We start from the raw sequence: 22,774 nt of genomic DNA on the forward strand, positions 1-22,774 counted from the left end.
AGTCTATGTGAAAATTTCAAGGTACTGTCAGACTTTCCAAAGCTCCTGCATCATTTTGCTTTTCCACCAGCAATGCATGAGGGTTCTAAGTTCTCCATATCTTTGCCTATACTTTTTTTTGGTTATAGCAATCCTAGTCAATGTGAAGTAGTATCTCATTGAAATTTTGATTTACGTTTCCCTGATTACTAATGATGTTGATCATATTTTCTTGTGCTTTGCCATTTAAACATCTTTGGAGAAATGTTTACTCAAAATCTTTACAATTTCTTTGTTTTAGGTATACAACATAATGATTCTGATATAGATATATAATGATTATATGGTTATAATGATTGTATATATATATATATGTATATATATATATATATAAATGATCACCACAATATGTCTAGTTAACATCCACCACCACGGTTACAAATCTTTTTTAGATTTGTACTTAGAACCACTAAGATCTTAGCAATTTCAAATATATAATATAGTATTTTTATCTATAGTAGCCATGCCATACATTACATCCCCAGGATTTATTTATTTTATAACTAGAAGTTTATACCTTAACACTTTTGACCATCTTTACCCATTTTATCCACTCCCTACTTCCTGACTCTGGCAACCACCAATCTCTTTCTCTGTCTGTGAGTTTTGTTTTTTATTTGCTTGCTTTTTAAGATTCCACATATAAGTGAAATCCTATGGTTATTTGTCTTTCTCTGTCTTATTTCTCTTAGCATAATGCCCTCAAGGTCCATCCACCCTGTTGCAAGTGGCAGGATTTTCTTCCTTTTTGTGGCTGAATAATATTCCAGTGTGTATATGTGTGTGTGTGTGTGTGTGTGTGTGCACATAATAGCACAATTATGTGGTAGCACAAAATGTGGCATACATACATATGACCACATTTTCTTTATCCATTCATTCATCAACAGATACTTAAGTTGCTCTCATGTCTTAGCTATTGTAAATAATGCAGTGAAAATGGAGGTGCATGTATATTTTTGAGTTAGTGTTTTTGTTTCCTTTGGACGAGTCCAGAAGTGGAATTGCTAGATCATAGGGTAGTTCTATTTTTAATTTTTTGAGGAATCTCTATACTGTTTTTCATAGTTTTGCAACAGTTTATATTCCCACCAGCAGTGTGCAATGAAGTGTTCCCTTTTCTCCATATGCTTACCAACACTGGTGATTTCTTGTCCTTTTGATAATAGCCATTCTAACAGGTATGAAGTGATATCTCATTGTGGTTTTGATTTGCATTTACCTGATGGTTAGTGATGTTGAGCACCTTTTCATAGGTGCCTCCTTTGGGAAAATGCTGATTCAGATCCTTTATCCATTTTTTAGTTGGATTGTTTGTTTTTTAGTATTGAGTTGAATGTTTCTTTATATATTTTGGATATTAACCCCTTATTGGACTTATGATTTTCAAATGTTTTCTCCCATTTCTGTGGGTTGTCATTTTATTTTTTGATGGTATCATTTCAGCATAAAATATTTTAATTTTAATGTAGTTCAATTAATTTTTCTTTTGTTGCTTTTGCTTTGGGTTTTATAACTGAGAGGACCTTGCCTTACCCAAGGTTAAAAACATTTACTCCTATGTGTGTTTTTTTTTTATCTTAAGTTTTAGCTTTTACATTTAGATCTATGATGCATTTTGACTTAATTTTTATGTATGGTGTGAGGTAAGGATTCTACTTCGTTCTTTTGCATGTGGGTATCCGGTTGTCCCAGTACCATTTATTGAAAAGATTATTTTTTTCCCACTGTATTGTCTTGACACTCATGTTGAAAATGAATTGAAAATAAGTTTAAGGGTTTATCTCTGGAATCTCAGTTCTCTGCCATCGATCTATATATCTATTCTCATGCCCAGTATCATGCTATTATGTAAGATTTATAGTAAGTTTTGAAATCAGGAAGTATGAGACCTCCAAATTTCTTCTTTTAAAAGATTATTTTGGCTGTTCTGAGCACCTTGCATTTACATATGAATTTTAACTTGTCAATTTCTGCAAAAAAGCTAGCTACAATTTTTAAATAGGGATTACATTGACTTTGTAAATAAGTTTTTGGAATATTACCATCTTAACAATATCAATCCTGTGGTCTGTGAACAGAGGATATCTTTCCATTTATTCAGTTCATTAAAAATGTTTTTTAACAATGTTTTGTAGGTTTCATGTACAAGACTTGTACTTCTTTTGTTAACTTTGTGTCTAAATTTATACCTTGTATTCTAATTTATTTTTTATTTATATATATATATGTATATATGTATATATATATATATATAGAGAGAGAGAGAGAGAGAGAGCATGAGCAGGGTGAGGAAGGGCAGAGGAAAAGGGAGAGAGAGAATCTTAAGCAGGCTCCATGCCCAGCATGGAGCCTGAAGTGGTGCTCAATTAGATGACCCTGAGATCATGACCTGAGACGAAATCAAGAGTCAGACACTTAGCTGACTCAGCCACCCAGGTGCCCCTGTATTATTGTAAATGAAATTATTTTTCTAAATTCATTTTTAAATTTTTATTGCTAATGAAAAGAAATACAATTGTTTTTTGTTATTGATTTTGAACCTTAACTTTGCTGACCTCACTTATTCTTTTTAAAAAAATTTTATTATGTTATGTTAATCACCATACATTACATCATTAGTTTTTGATGTAGTGTTCCATGATTCATTGTTTGCATATAACACCCAGTGCTCCATTCAATACGTGCCCTCTTTAATACCCATCACCAGGCTAACCCATCCCCCCACCCCCTTCCCTCTAGAACCCTCAGTTTGTTTCTCAGAGTCCATAGTCTCTCATGGTTTGTCTCCCCTTCCAATTCCCCCCTTTCATTTTACCCTTCCTACTATCTTCTATATATTGTCCTTTTGATAATAGCCATTCTAACAGGTATGAAGTGATATCTCATTGTGGTTTTGATTTGCATTTACCTGATGGTTAGTGATGTTGGAATATATATATATATATATATATATATATATATATATACACACACCGCATCTTCTTTATCCATTCATCTGTCGATGGACATCTTGGCTCTTTCCATAGTTTTGCTATTATGGACATTGCTGCTATAAACATCGGGGTGCACATGCCCCTTCAGATCACTACATTTGTATCTTTGGGATAAATACCCAGTAGTGCAATTGCTGGGTCATATGGTAGCTTGATGCAGAAGAAGCATTTGACAAAGTACAGCATCCTTTCTTGATCAAAACTCTTCAGAGTGTAGGGATAGAGGGTACATACCTCAATATCATAAAAGCCATCTGTGAAAAACCCACAGCGAATATCATTCTCAATGGGGAAAAACTGAGAGCTTTCCCCCTAAGGTCAGGAACGCGGCAGGGATGTCCACTATCACCACTGCTATTCAACATGGTATTAGAAGTCCTAGCCACAGCAATCAGACAACAAAAAGAAATAAAATGCATCCGAATCAGCAAAGAAGTCAAACTCTCACTCTTTGCAGATGATATGATACTTTATGTGGAAAACCCAAAAGACTCCACCCCAAAACTGCTAGAACTCATACAGGAATTCAGTAAAGTGGCAGATATAAAATCAACGCACAGAAATCAGTGGCATTTCTATACACCAACAACAAGACAGAAGAAAGAGAAATTAAGGAGTCACTTATTAGTTTTAATAGTTATTTGGAGGATTTTATAGAATTTTCTACATACAAGATCATGTCATCTACAAATAGAGATAGTTTTTCTTCCTCCTTTTCAACTAGGTGCCTTTTCTTTTCTTTTTCTTTTTTTTCTGATTCCCCTGACTAGTACTTCTAGTAAAATGTTAAATAGAAGTGGCTAGAGCAGACATTCTTGTTTTCCTTCTGTCCTTAGAGGGAAAGCGTTCAATCTTTCATCATTAAATGCATATTAGTTGTAGGGCTTTTGTAGATGCCGTTTATCATATTGAGAAAATTCCTTTCTATTTCTGCTTCACTAAGAGTTTTTCTTAGGAAAGTATGTTGGCTTTTGTTAAATGTTTTTTCTGCAACTATTGAGGTGAGTATATGCTTTTTGTCCATTATTCTTTAATATGGTGTATTACAGTAATTAATTTTTATATGTTAAATCAACCTTGCATACCTGGGATTATCCTACTTAGTAATGGTATATGATAATTTACATATATGTATATATATATTATTAGATTTGGTTTGCTAGTATTTTGTTGAAGTTTTTTACATCTATATTCATAAAATATATTGGTCCATAGTTTTCTTTTCTTGTAATACATTTGGTTTTGGTATATGGGTAATTTGGGCTTTATAGAATTATTTGGAAATGTCTCATCTTTTTTTTTTTTTTTCCCAAAGAGTTAATGATAAATTGGCCTTCATTCTTGACTGTTTGGTCCAGTGAAACTTTTTGGGCCCAGGCTTTTCTTTGTAAGAATTTTTTTAAGTTACTGATTTTATCTCTTTTACTTGTGGTAGGCCTATTCAAATTTTCCATTTTTTCCACTCAATTTCAATAATTTGTATCTTTCTAGAAATTGTTCACTTTATATAGTTATCTAATTTATCATAGAGTTGTTTATACTATTTCTTATAATCCTTTTTTATTTTTATTTTTATAAGATCAGTAGTGATGTTCCTTCTTTCATTCTTGGTTTTAGTAATTTATGTCTTCTTTCTTTTAATCTTGGTTAATACAGCTGAAGTTTTGTCTTTTAAAAATATATTTTCAAAAACTGCACTTTGGTTTTGCTGATTTTGTCCATTGTTTTCTATTATCTAATTTATTTCTCCTCTTTAAAAATATTTCCCCTCTTCTGCTTGGTTTTAGTTTACTCTTTTTCTAGTTATATAAGGTGGAAAGATAAGTATGTTATTTTTTAAAATATGCAGTTACAGTTATAAATTCCCTTGAAATACTATTTTTGGCATTTTGTGTTTCTGTTTCTATTCATCTCAAAGTATATTTTAATTTTCCTTTTGACTCCTCTAACTCATTGGTTTTGGGAAGTGTGTTGTTTAATTTCTTCATCTTTGTAGATTTCCCTATTTTCCTTCTGTCATTGATTTGTAATTTAATTCCATTTTGATCAGAAAACATATAAAACGTATTTCAGTCCTTTACATCTTATTGAGACCTCTTTTAGGCTGAAATATGGTCTATCATGGAGAATGTTCTGTTTCTGTTGTGTGGGATGTCCTATGTATGTCTGTTAGTTTTATTTTTTATAGTGTTGTTCAGTGTTCTTTTCCTTGATCATATTCTCCCTTGTTATTCATTTTTGAAAATAGAGTTTTGAAGTCTCTATTATTGTTGATTTCATCTGTTAATACTGTCAGTTTTTGCTTAAACAATGTGTGTGCGTGCACGTACTACTTGGAATTTTGTTTTTTGGTGCATATATAATTATTATATCTTGCTGGTGAATTGACCCTTTTATTATTATGAAATTTTCCTCTTTGTTGTGAGTAACATTTGTTGTTGGTTTGTTTAAACTCTGTTCTCTAATACTAATATAGCGATTCCAGCTCTTTTTGTTGTTGTTGTTCTTAATTTCATAATGCAGCTTTTTACCTTCATCCTATCTGCATCTTTTTAAAAAAGATTTATTTATTTATTTATTTATTTATTTATTTATTTATTTAAGAGTGTGAGCCGGGCGGTGGGGGAGGCAGAGGGAGAGGGAGAGAGAGAAAATCTCAAGCAGACTCCGCTTCCATCTCACAACCTGAGATCATGACCTGAGCCAAAACCAGGAGTTAGATGCTTAACTGACTGAGCCACCCAGGCACCTCTTATCTGCATCTTTGAACCAAAATTGTTACTCCTCTAGATAATATACAGTAGGATATTGTTTTTAACCAATTCTTTTTGTTTGGATTCCTTAGTCCATTCCTGTTTAATGTTATTGATGTGATTGGATTTATATTGGTGATTTTGCTTTATTATCTGTATATCTCATGTCTTTTTTTCCTTTAATTTTCCTTTGTTGGCCTTTTTTTCTATTAAGTACATATTTTGCCTTATAAAATCTTAATTCCTTTAATGATTTGAAATTATATATTTTTAAATGTGGGGGTTACTTTAGGAATTACAATATATGTTTTAACTTATCAGAATCTACTTCAGATATATACTGATTTAGTTATAATCCAATATAAAACTTTACTCCTAAAGAGCTCAATTTTCTCACTTTTTAATTCTATGATTTATATATATAATATCCAGATATATCAATAATCTCACAATATTATAGTTTGATAATTATTTATGTACTGCTATGTCTTTCAAAGAGCTAGGAGAAGAAAGTAGGAAAGCATATATTTATAGAGTTTTTGTTGTTAACCTTCTTATTAACGTTTTTGGTTCTCTTTCTTTCTATCTGTGGATTTGAGTTATCATTCTGTAATTTCTTTACTCCAGACTCCAATATCGCTTTGTTACTGCCTTTTTTGTGCTGTCATTGTCAAATTTATTACATTTATGTATGTTATTATACCAGTAATACAATTATTTACATATTATTTTAGTCAGTTGCCTTTTAAATCAGTCAATTCCCAAAGAATCAGTATTCAAGGCGAATATTTAATCTTCAATCTTTCTTGTTCTCTAGTATTGTAATGATATATCTTGCTATGTTTAATTGCAAATGTAGATTATTTCAACACCACTATGGGTTAAAAAACCTTTTGTGGAACCCTTGGTAAAATAACCACCAGTTACATCTGTGTGGGATATGTCCAAGTGTATTTTTAGGATGAACAGGATTTTCTTTCTTTCAAAAAAACTCTGTTACTCAGCTTTAGTAATCGCTGTGAGTCTTTGGGAAGGTTACATAACTTCTGAGTATTAGTGTTCTCACTTCAGAAGATGATGGTAGAGATTTAAAGAAAACATTTGAAAATCCCTTAAGGTATTGCTTGTCAAAAATGAGACCCTCATGTTTGAGACTGTGAAATTAATTTTATTATCAGTAATAGGAACAAGATACAAGCTGTGGTGTATATATTTTCCCTTATGGCAATGTACCTCTTATATATTCATTTTCTGTCTTCATGATGTGGTTCTGGCCCACCTCTTGCAACACAAAGTCTACTAGTTTTTGTAACTGAGGAAGGATTGTAGATTAATAAAGAAAACAATAAATAAAAACGACTCAATTATTATCTTTAAAAAAGAATAAATAAGTAATTATATTGTATTTGGCTTGCTATTTATTTATTTATTTATTTATTTATTTATTTATTTATCTTTACCTACCTTTACTGAAGCTCTTAGTATTTACATTTGTATTTGGATTACTGCTTGATGTCACTTGCCACTTTTATCCTGGAAAACTTCCTTTTACTGTTTATTATAAAGCACGTCTATAAGCATGGAATTGTTATTGGGGTTTCCTCAAAGGTTGATAAGTTACTTATCTCTTGTTGCTTTTGAGAGTTTGTCTTTGGCATTCAACATTTCCACTATAACATGTCTGTTTGTGAATGTCTTTCTTTTTATGGTACCTGAAGTATGTTTTTTAAAGATTTTTTTTTTTTTTTTTGAGAGAGAGAGAGAAAGGCACAAGCGGCAGGGCGGGGTGGGGGGGGAGAGGGAGAGGGAAAAGCAGACTGATGTGCAGGAGCCCCACATGGGCTGATCCCAGGACCCTGAGATCATGACCTGAGCCAAAGGCAGAGGCTTAACCCACTGAGCCACCCACGCACCCCATGGTATTTTAAGTATGTTAAGCTCCAAGCTCATTGAATATATTTCTCCCACTTCCTGAAGGGCTTCATTACTCCTTATTTTCTTACCACAAATACTTGGCTCACTTCCATTGTAAGCCCAACCTCTGAAGGCATTTTGGAGTTTTAATAAGAGTGTGGATGTGAATTGAGCTTAATTACAATTGCAAGTAAGCAGGTCTATGTGACAGAAGGATAACAGATGACCTCCCTTCCCCAATGTATGTGATTTCAATATTATCTTAACACTGAACTTATGATTTCTTGAAAGAATATTGACTATTAACCACCAAGAGTGAAGCATTTCCAATATATGTTCCCATAGCACAAATTGTACCTTCTGTACTCTAATTCATAACTACATGTAGTTAAATAATGACCATCTAATGATTTCAAGTTCTGGGGTGCCTGGGTGGCTCAGTTGGTTAAGAGTCTGACTCTTGATTTCAGCTCAGGTCATGATCTCAGGATTGTGAGATTGAGCCCTGGGTCAGGCTCCACTCTGGGTGAGAAGCCTGCTTAAGATTTTCTCTCTACCTCTTCCCCTCACCTCCTCCTCCCCACCCCTCACACCCCACCCCACTTTCCCTCAAAAAAAAAAAAAAAAAAGATTTCAAGTCCTAATCTCTGGAATTTGTAAATGTTACCTTGTTTAGAAGAAGAGTCTTTGTAGATGTAATTAAGTTAAGGATATGAAGTGAAGAGATTAGCTTAAATTATCTGGTTGGGCTAAATTAAAGATATTGAGTGAAGAGATTAGCTTGGATTATCTGGTTGGGCTTTAAATGCTTTCAGATAAGATGAGCCATTAGGAGACACACACACACATACACACACACACACACACACACACACACACACAGAGGAGAGATACACCAAAGACGAGAAGGCAGCGTGATATGGCCTCAAGCTATGGAATGCTAGCAACCACAGGAACTGGAAGAGACAAAGAATGGATTTGCCCCTAGAGCTTCCAGAGGGAGTGCAGCTCTGCCAACATCTTTGAATTTCAACTTCTGGCTTCCAGGACTATGGGGGAATAAATTTCTCTTGTCTACAATCATTGAATTCTCTGTTTTGTTTATCTGGGAATGTCTTTACCTCACCTTAATTTTGGAAAACTAGTTTTTCTGGATATAAAATTCTTGTTTAGCAGGTTTTTTTTTTTTTTTTAATATTCAGCATTTTGAATATATTGTACTATTGCCTTCTGACCTCCATTTTTTCTTTTGAGAAGTCAGCTGACCTTGGTAACTTCAGCACCTAGTAGAGGGCTTGGCAGTATTTAGTCTTTCTGGGATACTTGTTGAAGGAATGAATAAATAGGCTGTGATTCCTACATCACTCACAGTTTATTAACTGTACAACATTACTATGTTTCTGCTTACCCAGCAAAGGAACTGAGAGGAAACTGTACAAATTTTATGAGTGAGAGAAAAGAAGACAAAATTTTGTGGGTGGTTTTTGCTGATGGGCAGAGTTAGAATTTGGATTTCTAGCCTAGGAACAGTGGATGTTCTCTGAGGAGTGGGGGTAGGCCAGGGTGGTTGAGGGGTAGCCATCTGAAATAGTGTTTCCCAGGCACTGTACACTAAGCTACAACAGTTTTTTGGGCTAGTCGTAGCCGCACTTCATGCAGCTTCTCTGTACTTTTGTTACATATTGGTCTTGCATCACGAGGAGATAAGGGATTATCCATGGGGCCCAGCATAGAAGAGATGCCTCAAAATGTTAAAGGAGAGAAGTGAGAAAGGTCTAAAACCTAATGACGAATCACATGCATCATAGGTAATTGTGAAGGAGTGCTTCAAATTTAACAGAGATGAGATACCATGCAGTTTGACCTTACATACAACTCATAAATATTTGTATATATTTATTTGAATATATATGTTATTTAAATATATATGTAGGTATTTAAATATATACACATACATATATATGTATATATGGCTATTTGAATATACAGCCTCAGACACTGCTACTTCTGAGACCTATTATAAATCAGGAAAAAAAAAACAAAGCCAAATGAAGAAAAAGCACCATGTGATTTGTTTTGAGTTTTGCAGTGAGCTCCGTCTGCTGGGACTACTGTTCAAAGAGGCTTTCACCATTTGACTCATTGACTGCATAATGATTTTGCTCAGATTAATCACCTTCTTATGCTGTCTACCAACATTAATGGCTATGTCACGTTACTTCAGTTTATGCCTCAGGGTCCAAATAAGAACATTGTGTGTGTATGCACGTGCGTGCATGTCTCTGTTTGCAAACGGGAAACCAGTTCATAAAAGATTAAAAGATTAAATTTCTTTTTTCTCTAATTTCCAATTTCTTATTCTTTTCTTATGCATTTCTTATTTTCTGTCATCTATGGGAGGGTTTGGCTCTTTGTTACACTTCCCACCAGCACCACCATGGCTTAGACACTGTGTGTATCTCCACCCACGTCAAATTCTATTTCTTCCAAGAATTTACTTCACCCAGAGGTGATATCTTTATTCTTTGAACTCCTATATTATTTTGCTTATATTTTTATCATGATCGTCAAAATGACAAGAGTCACCATTTGTCAAGTGTTCACTATATACCAACCATTGGGTCAAATCCTTTACCTATGTTACCGCATTTAATTCTTACAATTCTGTGAAGTGGGCTCTACTCTCTGTTTGCCAATTGAGAAAACTGAAATTTGAGAAGGCTGAAATTTAGGGAAATTTAAATGATTTGCACTAGACATATAATTTCCGAGTGGAGAATCCAAACTGCACACCTAGATAATTTCTATAGCTCACATTTTTAACCTTGAACAATTATTGTCCCTTACTCCAATCTGATAACATAGTAGATGCATTTTCTTTCCTAGCTTATATGATGTTTAAGGATAGAGATTCCATATTATTTCTTTTCTTTTTCTAATAACAACTTCCAGTACCTAGCAATTCAATAAATATTGATTGGATGAATGAATCAATATCTAGAATGAAATTATTGTGATAAAAATTACTAAACCTTAACATATATTTTAGAATAATTTAAGAAAGTTATGCTGATGGCTACAAATAAGTCATTATAAAACTTAAAAGACGTTATTTATGGGTAAGCATGATCACTATGCCAAATATCTTTTCTCATGTTTCTTTTTTTTTTTTTTTTAGATTTTAGCATAATTCTTTTTTTTTCCATTCAATATGTGCCCTCTTTAATATCCATCACCAGGCTAACCCATCCCCCCCACCCCCCTCCGCTCTAGAACCCTCAGTTTGTTTCTCAGAGTCCATAGTCTTTCATGGTTCGTCTCTCCCTCTGATTTCCCCCCCTTCATTTTTCCCTTCCTACTATCTTCTTTTTTTTTTTTAACATATACTGTATTATTTGTTTCAGAGGTACAGGTCTGTGATTCAACAGTCTTACACAATTCACAGCCCTCACCATAGCACATACCCTCCCTAATGTCTAGCCACCCCATCCCTGGAGTGGTGGTTGGGGTGGGAGGGATGGGGTGACTGGGTGATGGACACTGGGGAGGGTATGTGCTCTGGTAAGTGCTGTGAATTGTGCAAGACTGTTGAATCTCAGATCTGTACCTCTGAAACAAATAATGCAATATATGTTAAGAAAGAAAAAAAGAAGAAGAAGAATGTAGCAGGAGGGGAAGAATGAAGGGGGGGGAATCGGAGGGGGAGAAGAACCATGAGAGATGATGGACTCTGAAAAACAAACTGAGGGTTCTAGAGGGGAGGGGGGTGGGAGGATGGGTTAGCCTGGTGATGGGTATTGAGGAGGGCACGTTCTGCATGGAGCACTGGGAGTTATGCACAAACAATGAATCATGGAACACTATATCTAAAACTAATGATGTAATGTATGGGGATTAACATAACAATAAAAAAATTAAAAAAAAAAAAGAATTCCTCATATCCGTGAGATCATATGATACATGTCTTTCTCTGATTGACTTATTTCGCTCAGCATAATACCCTCCAGTTCCATCCACGTCATTGCAAATGGCAAGATTTCATTCCTTTTGATGGCTGCATAATATTCCATTGTGTGTGTGTGTGTGTGTGTGTGTGTGTGTGTGTGTGTGTGTGTGTATGTGTGTGTGTGTGGTTAGATTTATTCCTAGGTATCTTACATCTTCTTTATTCATTCATCTGTTGATGGACATCTTGGCTCTTTCCATAGTTTGGCTATTGTGGACATTGCTGCTATAAAGCTTGGGGTGCGTGTACCCCTTCGGATCACTACATTGTATTTTTGGGATAAATACTCAGTAGTGCAATTGCTGGGTTGTATGGTAGCTCTATTTTCAACTTTTTGAGGAACCTTCATACTGTTTTCCAGAGTGGCTGCACCAGCTTGCATTCCACCAACAATGTAGGAGGGTTCGCCTTTCTCTGCATCCCCGCCAACATCTGTCGTTTCCTGACTTGTTAATTTTAGCCATTCTGACTGGTGTGAGGTTTTAATTTGGATTTCCCTGATGCCGAGCGATGTTGAGCACTTTTTCATGTGTTTGTTGGCCATTTGGATGTCTTCTTTGGAAAAATGTCTGTTCATGTCTTCTGCCCATTTCTTGATTAATCATTTGTTCTTTGGGTGTTGAGTTTCATAAGTTCTTTTTAGATTTTGGATACTAGCCCTTTATCTGATATGTCATTTGCAAATATCTTCTCCCATTCTGTTAGTTTTCTTTTGGTTTTGTTGACTGTTTCCTTTGCTGTGCAAAAGATTTTTATCTTGATGAAGTCCCAATAGTTCACTTTTGCCCTTGCTTCCTTTGCCTTTGGCGATGTTTCTAGGAAGAAGTTGCTGTGGCTGAGGTCAAAGAGGTTGCTGCCTGTGTTTTCCTTTAGGATTTTGATGGACTCCTGTCTCACATTGAGGTCTTTCAACCATTTGGAGTCTATTTTTGTGTGTGGTGTAAGGAAATGGTCCAGTTTCATTCTTCTGCTTGTGGCTGTCCAATTTTCCCAATGTCATTTGTTGAAGAGACTGTCTTTTTTCCATTGGATATTCTTTCCTGCTTTGTTGAAGATTAGTTGACCATAGAATTGAGGGTCCATTTCTGGGCTCTCTATTCTGTTCCATTCGTCTACGTGTCTGTTTTTGTGCCAGTACCATACTCTCTTGATAATGACAGCTTTGTAATAGAGCTGGAAGTCCAGAATTGTGATGCTACCAGCTTTGCTTTTCTTTTTCAATACTCCTCTGGCTATTCAGGGTCTTTTCTGGTTCCATATAAATTTTAGAATTATTTGTTCCATTTCTTTGAAAAAAGTGGATGGTATTTTGATAGGGATTGCATTAAATGTGTAGATTGCTCTAGGTAGTATTGACATCTTCACAATATTTTTTCTTCCAATCCATGAGCATGGAACATTTTTCCATTTCTTTGTGTCTTCCTCAATTTCTTTCATGAGTATTTTATAGTTTTCTGAGTACAGATCCTTTGCCTCTTTGGTTAGATTTATTCCTAGGTATCTTACGGTTTTGGATGCAATTGTAAATGGGATCGACTCCTTAATTTCTCTTTCTTCTGTCTTGTAGTTGGTGTATAGGAATGCCACTGATTTCTGTGCATTGATTTTATATGCTGCCACTGTCCTGAATTCCTGTATGAGTTCTAGCAGTTTTGGGGTGGAGTCTTTTGGGTTTTCCACATAAAGTATCATATCATCTGCAAAGAGTGAGAGTTTGACTTCTTCTTTGCCGATTCAGATGCCTTTTTTTCTTTTTGTTGTCTGATTGCTGTGGCTAGGACTTCCAATACTATGTTGAATAGCAGTGGTGATAGTGGACATCCCTGCTGTGTTCCTGACCTTAGGGGGAAAGCTCTCAGTTTTTCCCCATTGAGAATGATATTCGCTGTGGGTTTTTCATAGATGGCTTTTATGATATTGAGGTATGTACCCTCTATGCCTATACTCTGAAGAATTTTAATCAAGAAAGGATGCTGTACTTTGTCAAATGCTTTTTCTGCATCTATTGAGAGGATCATATGATTCTTGTTCTTTCTTTTGTTGATGTATTGTATCAAGTTGATTGATTTGAGGAGGTTGAACCAACCTTGCAGCCCAGGGATAAATCCCACTTGGTTGTGGTGAATAATCCTTTTAATGTACTGTTGGATCCTATTGGCTAGTATTTTGGTGAGAATTTTTGCATCCATGTTCATCAGGGATATTGGTCTGTAGTTCTCCTTTTTGATGGGCTCTTTGTATGATTTTGGGATCAAGGTAATGCTGGCCTCATAATGAGTTTGGAAGTTTTCCTTCCATTTCTATTTTTTGGAACAGTTTCAGAAGGATAGGTATTAATTCTTCTTTAAATGTTTGGTAGAATTCCCCTGGGAAGCCATCTGGCCCTGGGCTTTTGTTTGTTGGGAGATTTTTGATAACTGCTTCAATTTCCTTAGTGGTTATAGGTCTGTTCAGGTTTTCTGTTTCTTCCTGGTTCAGTTTTGGTAGTTGATACATCTCTAGGAATGCATCCATTTCTTCCAGGTTATCTAATTTGCTGGCATATAGTAGCTCATAATATGTTCTTATAATTGTTTGTATTTCTTTGGTGTTGGTTGTGATCTCTCCTCTTTCATTCATGATTTTATTTATTTGGGTCATTTCTCTTTTCTTTTTGATAAGTCTGGCCAGGGGTTTATCAATCTTATTCTTTCAAAGAACCAGCTTCTAGTTTCGTTGATCTGTTCTGCTGTTCTTTTGGTTTCTGTTTCATTGATTTCTACTCTGATCTTTATTATTTCTCTTCTCCTGCTGGGTTTAGGCTTTATTTGCTGTTCTTTCTCCAGGTCCTTTAGGTATAGGGTTAGGTTGTATATTTGAGACCTTTCTTGTTTCTTGAGAAAGGCTTGTATTGCTATATACTTTCCTCTTAGGACCGTCTTTACTGCATCCCAAAGATTTTGAACAGTTTTGTTTCATTTTCATTTGTTTCCATGAATTTTTTTAATTCTTTAATTTCCTGGTTGACCCATTCATTCTTTAGTAGGATGCTCTTTAGCCTCCAAGTATTTGAGTTCTTTCCGACTTTCCTCTTGTGATTGAGTTCTAGTTTCAAAGCATTGTGGTCTGAAAATACGCAGGGAATTATCTCAATCTTTAGGTACCAGTTGAGATCTGATTTGTGACCTAGGATGTGATCTATTCTGGAGAATGTTCCATGGGCACTAGAGAAGAATGTGTATTCTGTTGCTTTGGGATGGAATGTTCTGAATATATCTGTGAAGTCCATTTGGTCCACTGTGTCATTTAAAGTCTTTATTTCCTTGTTGATCTTTTGCTTAGATGATCTGTCCATTTCAGTGAGGGGGGTATTAAAGTCCCCTACTATTACTGTATTGTTGTCGATGTGTTTCTTTGCTTTTGTTATTAATTGGCTTATATAATTGGCTGCTCCCATGTTAGGGGCATAGATATTTACAATTGTTAGATCTTCCTGTTGGATAGACCCTTTAAGTAGGATATAGTGTCCTTCCTCGTCTCTTATTACAGTCTTTGGTTTGAAATCTAATTTGTCTGTTATAAGGATTGCCATCCCAGCTTGCTTTTGGTGTCCATTAGCATGGTAAATGGTTTTCCACCCCCTCACTTTCAATCTGGAGGTGTCTTTGGGTCTAAAATGAGTCTCTTGCAGACAGTATATTGATGGGTCTTGTTTTTTTATCCAATCTGATAGCCTGTGTCTTTTGATTGGGGCATTTAGCCCATTTACATTCAGGGTAACTATTGAAAGATATGAATTTAGTGCCATTGTATTTCCTGTAAGGTGACTCTTACTGTATATTGTCTGTGTTCCTTTCTGGTCTATGTTACTTTTAGGCTCTCTCTTTGCTTAGAGGACCCCTTTCAGTATTTCTTGTAGGGCTGGTTTCGTGTTTGCAAATTCCTTTAGTTTTTGTTTGTCCTGGAAACTTTTTCTCTCTCCTTCTATTTTCAATGACAGCCTAGCTGGATATAGTGTTCTTGGCTGCATATTTTTCTCATTTAGTGCTCTGAATATATCATGCCAGTCCTTTCTGGCCTGCCAGGTCTCTGTGGATAGGTCTGTTACCAATCTAATGTTTCTACCATTGTAGGTTACAGATCTCTTGTCCTGAGCTGCTTTCAGGATTTTCTCTTTGTCTTTGTGACTCCTAAGTTTTACTATTAGATATCGGGGTGTTGATCTATTTTTATTGATATTGAGGGAGGTCCTCTGTGCCTCCTGGATTTTGATGCCTGTTTCCTTCCCAAATTAGGGAAGTTCTCTGCTATAATTTGCTCCAATATACCTTCTGCCCCTCTCTCTCTTTCTTCTTCTGGGATCCCAATTATTCTAATATTGTTTCATCTTCTGGTATCACTTATCTCTCCAATTCTGCCCTCGTGATCCAGTAGTTGTTTATCTTTTTTTCTCAGCTTCTTTATTTTCCATCATTTGGTCTTCTATCTCACTGATTCTCTCTTCAGCCTCATTTATCCTAGCAGTTAGAGCGTCCATTCTTGATTGCACCTCATTAATAGCCTTTTTGATTTCGACTTGGTTAGATTTTAGTTCTTTTATTTCTCCAGAAAGGGTTTCTCTAATATCTTCCATGCTTTTTTCAAGCCCAGCTAGTATCTTTATAATCATCATTCTGAACTCTAGTTCTGACATCTTACTAATGTCCATATTGATTAGGTCCCGGGCAGTCGGTACTGCCTCTTGTTCTTTTTGCTGAGGTGATTTTTTCTGTCTTGTAATTTTGTCCAGAGGAGAATAGATGAATGAGAGAACAAAATGCTAATAGGGTAAAGATGACCCCAGAAAAATATACACTAAACAAATCAGAAGACACCTGAAACTGGGGGAAATGAAAGGGAAAGAAAGAAAAAAGAAAAAAAGATGAAAAAGAACAAGATAAAAAGAAAAAAAAGAATATGATCATATATGATCAGGCTGGTGAATAGATCAGTGCCACACACTAGATTTTGGGTGTATTTTGGTCTGTTAGAAGAAACTGCCTCCCAAAATTTTAAAGAAAGAAAAGCTTATATATGTACAGAAATAAGAGTAAATACAATGAAGGGATGGAATATGACTGTAAAGATGAAAATTATAAAAGATTTTATAAAAGGAATTGATAAGAAGTTGGTTGAAAAAGAAAGAAGGGAAATTAAAAAAAAAAAGGGAGAGAACGTGATCAGGCAGGAGACTAGAACAAAGCCATACACTAGAGATTTAAGGTATATTTTGGTCTGTTAGAAGAAACCATATCCCAAAATTTTAAAGAGAGAACAACTTATATATATACCAAAAATAAGGTTAACTATTATGAAGGGATAGAATATGACTCTAAAAATGAAAAATAAAAAATATTTTTATTAAAAAAGGGATTGATAAGATGTTGGTTGAAAAAGGGAAAAAGAAAAATTCCAAAAAACGAAAAAAAAGAAAATTAAAAAAATTAACTTTGAAAGACTAAAGAATCAGGGGGAAAAAAGCCATGAATTCTATGTGGTATATTCTCCTAGTGCTGGAGTTCTGCTGTTCTCTTTGACTGGTAAACTTGGTCTTGGCTGGCTGTTCCTGCTGATCTTCTGGGGGAGGGGCCTGTTGCCGCAGTTCCCAAATGTCTTTGCCTGAGGCGGAATTGCCCCGCCCTTGCCTGGCCTGGGCTAAGTAATCTGCTCGGGTTTGCTCTCGGGAGCTTTTGTTCCCTGCAAGCTTTCGGTACAGCTTTGGAGGACGAGAGTGAAAATGGCGGCCTCCCAATCTCCACCCCGGAGGAGCCGAGAACTCGGGGCCCCACTCCTCAGTGAGCCCCCAGAGAAACCCAGAGAAAAGCAGTCAATCACTCCCGTCTCCGAGACCGCACTCCGTGCTCACCCGGCGTGTGACTGCGCGTTTCTATCTCTGGCACCCGACTCAGTGTGGAGTCTCCAAACCCAGCAGATCCCTGCGGTGAGCTCCTGCACCGCTCCTCCCGGGGGAGGAAGGGGAGTCTCCCCAGATCTGCTGCTTGTTGGGTCCCTGCTGGAGGAGCAGTGGCCCGACTGAGCCGCGGATCAGGGTTTAAGGCAACCTTGAGCTGAGAGCACGCACCTCGGCTCCGTCTCTGCAGCCGGCTTCCCCGCTCTGATACGTGGGAGCTGTGCCGCACTCAGGCACCCCCGGTCTTTCTGTGACCCCGAGGGTCCTGAGACTGCACTGTCCCACAAGGGTTCCACCCCCGGCTTAGCCACTGGAGCAACGTCCCTCAGCGGAGCCAACTTCTAAAAGTTCTGATTTTGTGCTCCACGGCTCTATCACTTGCCAGTAGCGGCTTACAGAGGCCCCTCCCCCCCACCTATCTTCCAGAATATCACCTCGGATTCACTTCTCCGCACGTCCTACCTTCCAGAAAGTGGTCGCTTTTCTGTTCAGAGTTGTTGCAATTTTTTTCTTCGATCTCCTGTTGAGTTTGTAGGTGTTCAGAATGGTTTGATCCCTATCTAGCTGAATTCCTGGGACCAGACAAAATTTAGGTCTCCTACTCCTCCGCCATCTTGCTCCTCCTTTTTTCATGTTTTTTAAAGTTCTCTATGTAAACAATTTATGAAATGATGCAATATTCACTCACAGTTTTTGGAATTTCCTATCTGGATGATTTGGTTCAGTTTATAAAAATGTTTTTGTTTAATTCACTCTCTCTGTTAACTTTGTGTCTTTTTTTTTTTTGGTTTTGTTTTCAGGATGGTGTAGGGGTAGATGAGAAGCTGTCTTTGCGGCGGGTAGCTGTGGTTGAAGATTTCTTTGACATTATCTATTCGATGCATGTGGAAACAGGGCCAAATGGAGAACAAATTCGAAAACATGCTGGACAAAAGAGAACTTACAAAGCAGTAAGTTAAAAAACAAAACAAAACAAAAAACAAAAAGAGGCATGCATTTTGAAATTTGATATTTTGTATGTTTGTTGAAATTGGATTAAATATTTATAAATATTCTATCCTCAATATAAATTAGACCATATTATGTTACACCTAACATTTAAACTATTATTATTACTGATTCTGTTTTGGCCATATATTCACTAAGTCTATTGCATATAATTTAAATCTGTCTCTAGCACTCTCATTTTGTTTTCTTTAAATATACATAAAATGTGGTAGTCCCAGTCAAATGCCCACAAATGGGAAGATGTATTTGTGTCATATATTCAATATATATTCAAATCATAATATATGAATTATGGACTGGGACATACGAACTTTTGTACTACCACTATAATCTTAACATTCCTTCCCCTTCAAATCATATTAATATGTTCAGGTATTTCCTATTTAATATATGTTTCCATGCATAAGGGAAATTTGATGTACTTTTCTTGTGTCACCTTATGTTAAATACATTTGTCCTGAAGGGTATGCATTTCTTAATTTTCCAGAATAGAGAATTAAAATATATGTGTTGTTTTCATAGATCCAATTCCCTTAAACATTTTAAAATGGAAATATATGATGTTTTTATTGTAGATTATGTGGAAAACATTTAATTAACTGTTAGATATTGAAATATATATATTCTCAAAATGGAGTTATATATTATTTTTTAAGTTTCTATTATATTTACAGTTTGACCTAGACACTTTAATCTAGCTTTTATTTAATCAAACATTTATGAAATCATCTTATAGATATTTCATCCTTTCTAGGAAAATTGAACAGTAAATTATTCTTTTCCAACATGAGCAAAGTATACATCAGAAGTGTTTTATCAGCAACCAGAATAATATCCTTTTTTAGAATTCTTATTTGAATTTTGCTTTTGGCTACCTTTTTATTGACTGTTTTCAGCTATATTGATACACAATATCAGTCTGGATCCATTTTTTTTTCAGATACAGAAAAATGTGTGAAATGCTCAAAGTTTCAAATACAGGTACATATGTTTGAAAATTAGCTACTGAGCATAAGAAATAGCTTCTTTTCCATAACTATTTTTTGCTATATTTCCAGGGTCATATTGAATCTTTGTAGTTGCATAATAACCCCTAATACATGTTGTATTTATCTCTCCTTCTCTATGGTTTTGTTTCTTGGCTGTTTCCAAATTGCATGGTTTGTGGGCAGGCACTATTGTAAGTTTCCTTACATAATTCTGCCACATAAACTTTCTTTTGACTTACATATCCTAGGAGACATTCTTATCATGACTAATGACAATGGCCTAGCTTCTTAAGATATTTTTATGCAGACTAATATTACTGAACATACTCATTTTGCTTGTCTCCTAAGCTAGGGTTGTATCTTTGGATAGTAACAGGAAAAAGGATATACATTGATCTACTAATATCACTAACTGTGTACTCTGATGATCATGCATTTTCATGAAATAGCTGCCTGAACTTGATAGAACTTTGTAAGGTAGGAATGCATAAGTTCAGCTGTGAAATGAGAGCAAACCAATAAACAAAAAAGCGGCTTCACTGTTGGTAGAGTGTAGCAGCCAAATCTGTTTAGGTGCCAAAAGCAATTTAAAATGATTTAATCTTTGGAGTGCATTTATTAGAGACTTTTAATTCAAATGGAAACATGACACAGACCCAACTCTGTCACCCTGTTTTCTTAGGTGAAATGTAGGGAATGCGATCCATTGCCATTATGCATGCTAGACACTTCCAGTACATTGGGAAACATGTTCCCGACATTTATCATTTTGCACTAACATTATGAAGACATTTTCTGCATTTTGGGGTGGAAATACCAACTGTGGACATGTAAGCAGCCCTGAAGCCTCCTCCATTCCCTCTTGAGAACATCCTATTTAAAGATCCTTTCCCCAGTTGATTTTTAATTTCCACATCTAAAGTACTTTCACCTTTTTTCTAATATCACGAAGGTTCTTTTTTGGCATAATCTTTTGCCTTCTGGTATCCCTTAATTGAATCCTAGTTAGGAAAGATTTCCATTTTATAGAGTAATAATACATCATAGAAAAAAAAAAAAGAGCTGCTGCTGCCAGCGAAACTGCGCATATCACTCTACCATAGATTAAGTCTAATGTTAATATTTCATATAAATGTTCACCTAAATGGGGCATAGGATGAAACGCAATTTGAAATGGAATGCGTTAGTGGTATTAGGGCCCTAGCCTGTTGGGTCAGTGTTGAGTTCTCAATACTAACGCTAGAATTGGCTAGTCATTGGTAGAATTAGCTCGATACCTATGGCAATTATAATGGTTCCCATGAAGTTTAAGATTTTTTTTTTTCTACTTCTAACACATTAGTCATAGCACATGCATGATTATGTTTATTGACCTTTTTCTCCCTTTTCCTACATGGCCAAGAAACCATACTTATACAACTAATCATTAAAGTGTTTCATATTGTTTTAATAATATTATCAATAGATTTAGTGGTCATTTTATTTACTTTGCCTTTTTTTGCCAATCTTTCTATGTTTTCACTCTGCAGGAAATGGTGGTCCTTTAATATTGGATTAACTTCTGAATGCTATTTGTTTTTACCTATCTGCAGTATGTCATTCCTTGAAATATCTAGGCATTATACAACTTAACTATTATTGCAATCTGATCTGACTATAGATAAAATTGGAGGGTATGTATCCTACTACTGATGAGCTCTTTTTAAAAATCCACATAAAATGACACATTTTAGGAATATGTAAAGGCTATCATAATTATTTTGTTCAGTCATGGGGAATTCTAATGTCTTTTAGGTCTTTCTTTTTTTCTGCATTTGTCCTTGTGTATATATGACTATTATTGCTGCACTGAATGTGTTTCCTTCAATATATTTGACTATAGTCAACTTTTGATTATCTACATTCACAGAACAGAGAGGAGGTATGGCTCATTCAAATATCACTTATATTTGAATTTAAAATATATCTTTGTACTGAAAATTGAATGCAAGCAGGCTTAGCAATTTGGAAGGTTACTCCAAAATTAATGATGTAATATTGTAAGAAATTATTGCGAGATGTTGTCTTCCGGTACTTAATTCTCAACTTCTGCCTGAGCTCCACCTTTGGGAATATATCAGTCTTCTCCAGTTGTCTTTTATCACGTGTATTTTATCCCAGGCTAAGCACAGTTGCCCTTCCAGTAACATAAGTTAGGGTCCGATTAGAGGATTAAGTTTCAAAGCTCTCTCTTCTACATGTAAAATGAGAGTGACTGCTGGAAATCCAGGAGCTAAGGGGAAAAGTCAGTGTTTTCAATAGAGAGAACAGTCTGCATATAAATGTGTATATGTACACACACACACACATACAACTTGTAGTGTGATACAGTAAACCTACATGTATTATTCACATACATCGCTGCCAATAATTACATTCATTTAACTCAGAGTGGAGAACATATGCTAGGGCTAAAAGAAAATAGGCCAGAAGCCAGACAAACTCAGCTTCAGATTTCAAATCTAGCACTTCCTATCTATTCAGTTTTGGCAAATTATTTACTTTTTTCATCCCCCTTTTTAGAGGGAGATAACGATATGCATGGTGTGGTGAAATAAATGAGTTCCTGTACGTAAAGTGCTTGGCATATGGTAAACCTTGGAATAGTATTATTTTGCCTTTATCCAGTCACTACTCACGTTCCAAGTAGAAGGACCAGCAGGACAATTAACACAGCTCTGCCATTGTTCCAGTTATAATTATGGATATAATTTCCTCTGCCCACCCTGATGCCTCTGTGTTGGGAGATAGAAATAATAATAACTTCTCATGCATCCTTTTATGTCAAACTCTAGATGTCACCATCCCTGGAAAGTCCACAGTGTAAATTTACCTGAGGTTTCACTGGGCAGAAGGGAAGCATGAAAGCAGGCCAGTTTCCTTGTTCAGAAGTTCTCCCGCTTGATGAAGTTTATGAGAATATCATTCATTTTTCTTTGCTTTTTCCAAAGTTTAAGTCTATTATATTAATTTCAAGCGAACTTTTTGAAAAATTTTAAAACTGGTTCTTTTTAAAGAATGTGTTTTTAATATGAATTGAACATCCCTTTCTAGGGATGTACATAGAAAAACACATCATGTAGAATGTCTACATTCCTACT

General features: G+C 35.6%; 1 protein-coding gene across 8 annotated transcripts in view; it reads left to right on the forward strand.

The window, feature by feature from the left end:
* The window catches only part of NOL4 (nucleolar protein 4), a 410,691-nt gene that overhangs the window by 75,937 nt on the left and 311,980 nt on the right, over window positions 1–22,774 (forward strand). For 5 of the 8 annotated variants that reach the window (XR_013443339.1, XM_078060452.1, XM_078060453.1 and 2 more), the window contains exon 2: window positions 18,438–18,587. Coding sequence is in view for 5 of the 8 variants with exons in the window: in XM_078060452.1 (XP_077916578.1) it covers window positions 18,438–18,587 (150 nt within the window). In the remaining 3 variants the exon portion in view is untranslated. Of the gene's footprint in view, window positions 1–18,437; window positions 18,588–19,563; window positions 19,627–22,774 lie in introns of those variants that run through there. The other 3 variants (XM_078060456.1, XM_078060458.1, XM_078060459.1) reach the window with 2 other exon arrangements.

The sequence above is a fragment of the Halichoerus grypus genome, chromosome 13, assembly GCF_964656455.1.
Source record: "Halichoerus grypus chromosome 13, mHalGry1.hap1.1, whole genome shotgun sequence".
Lineage (NCBI taxonomy): Eukaryota > Metazoa > Chordata > Mammalia > Carnivora > Phocidae > Halichoerus > Halichoerus grypus.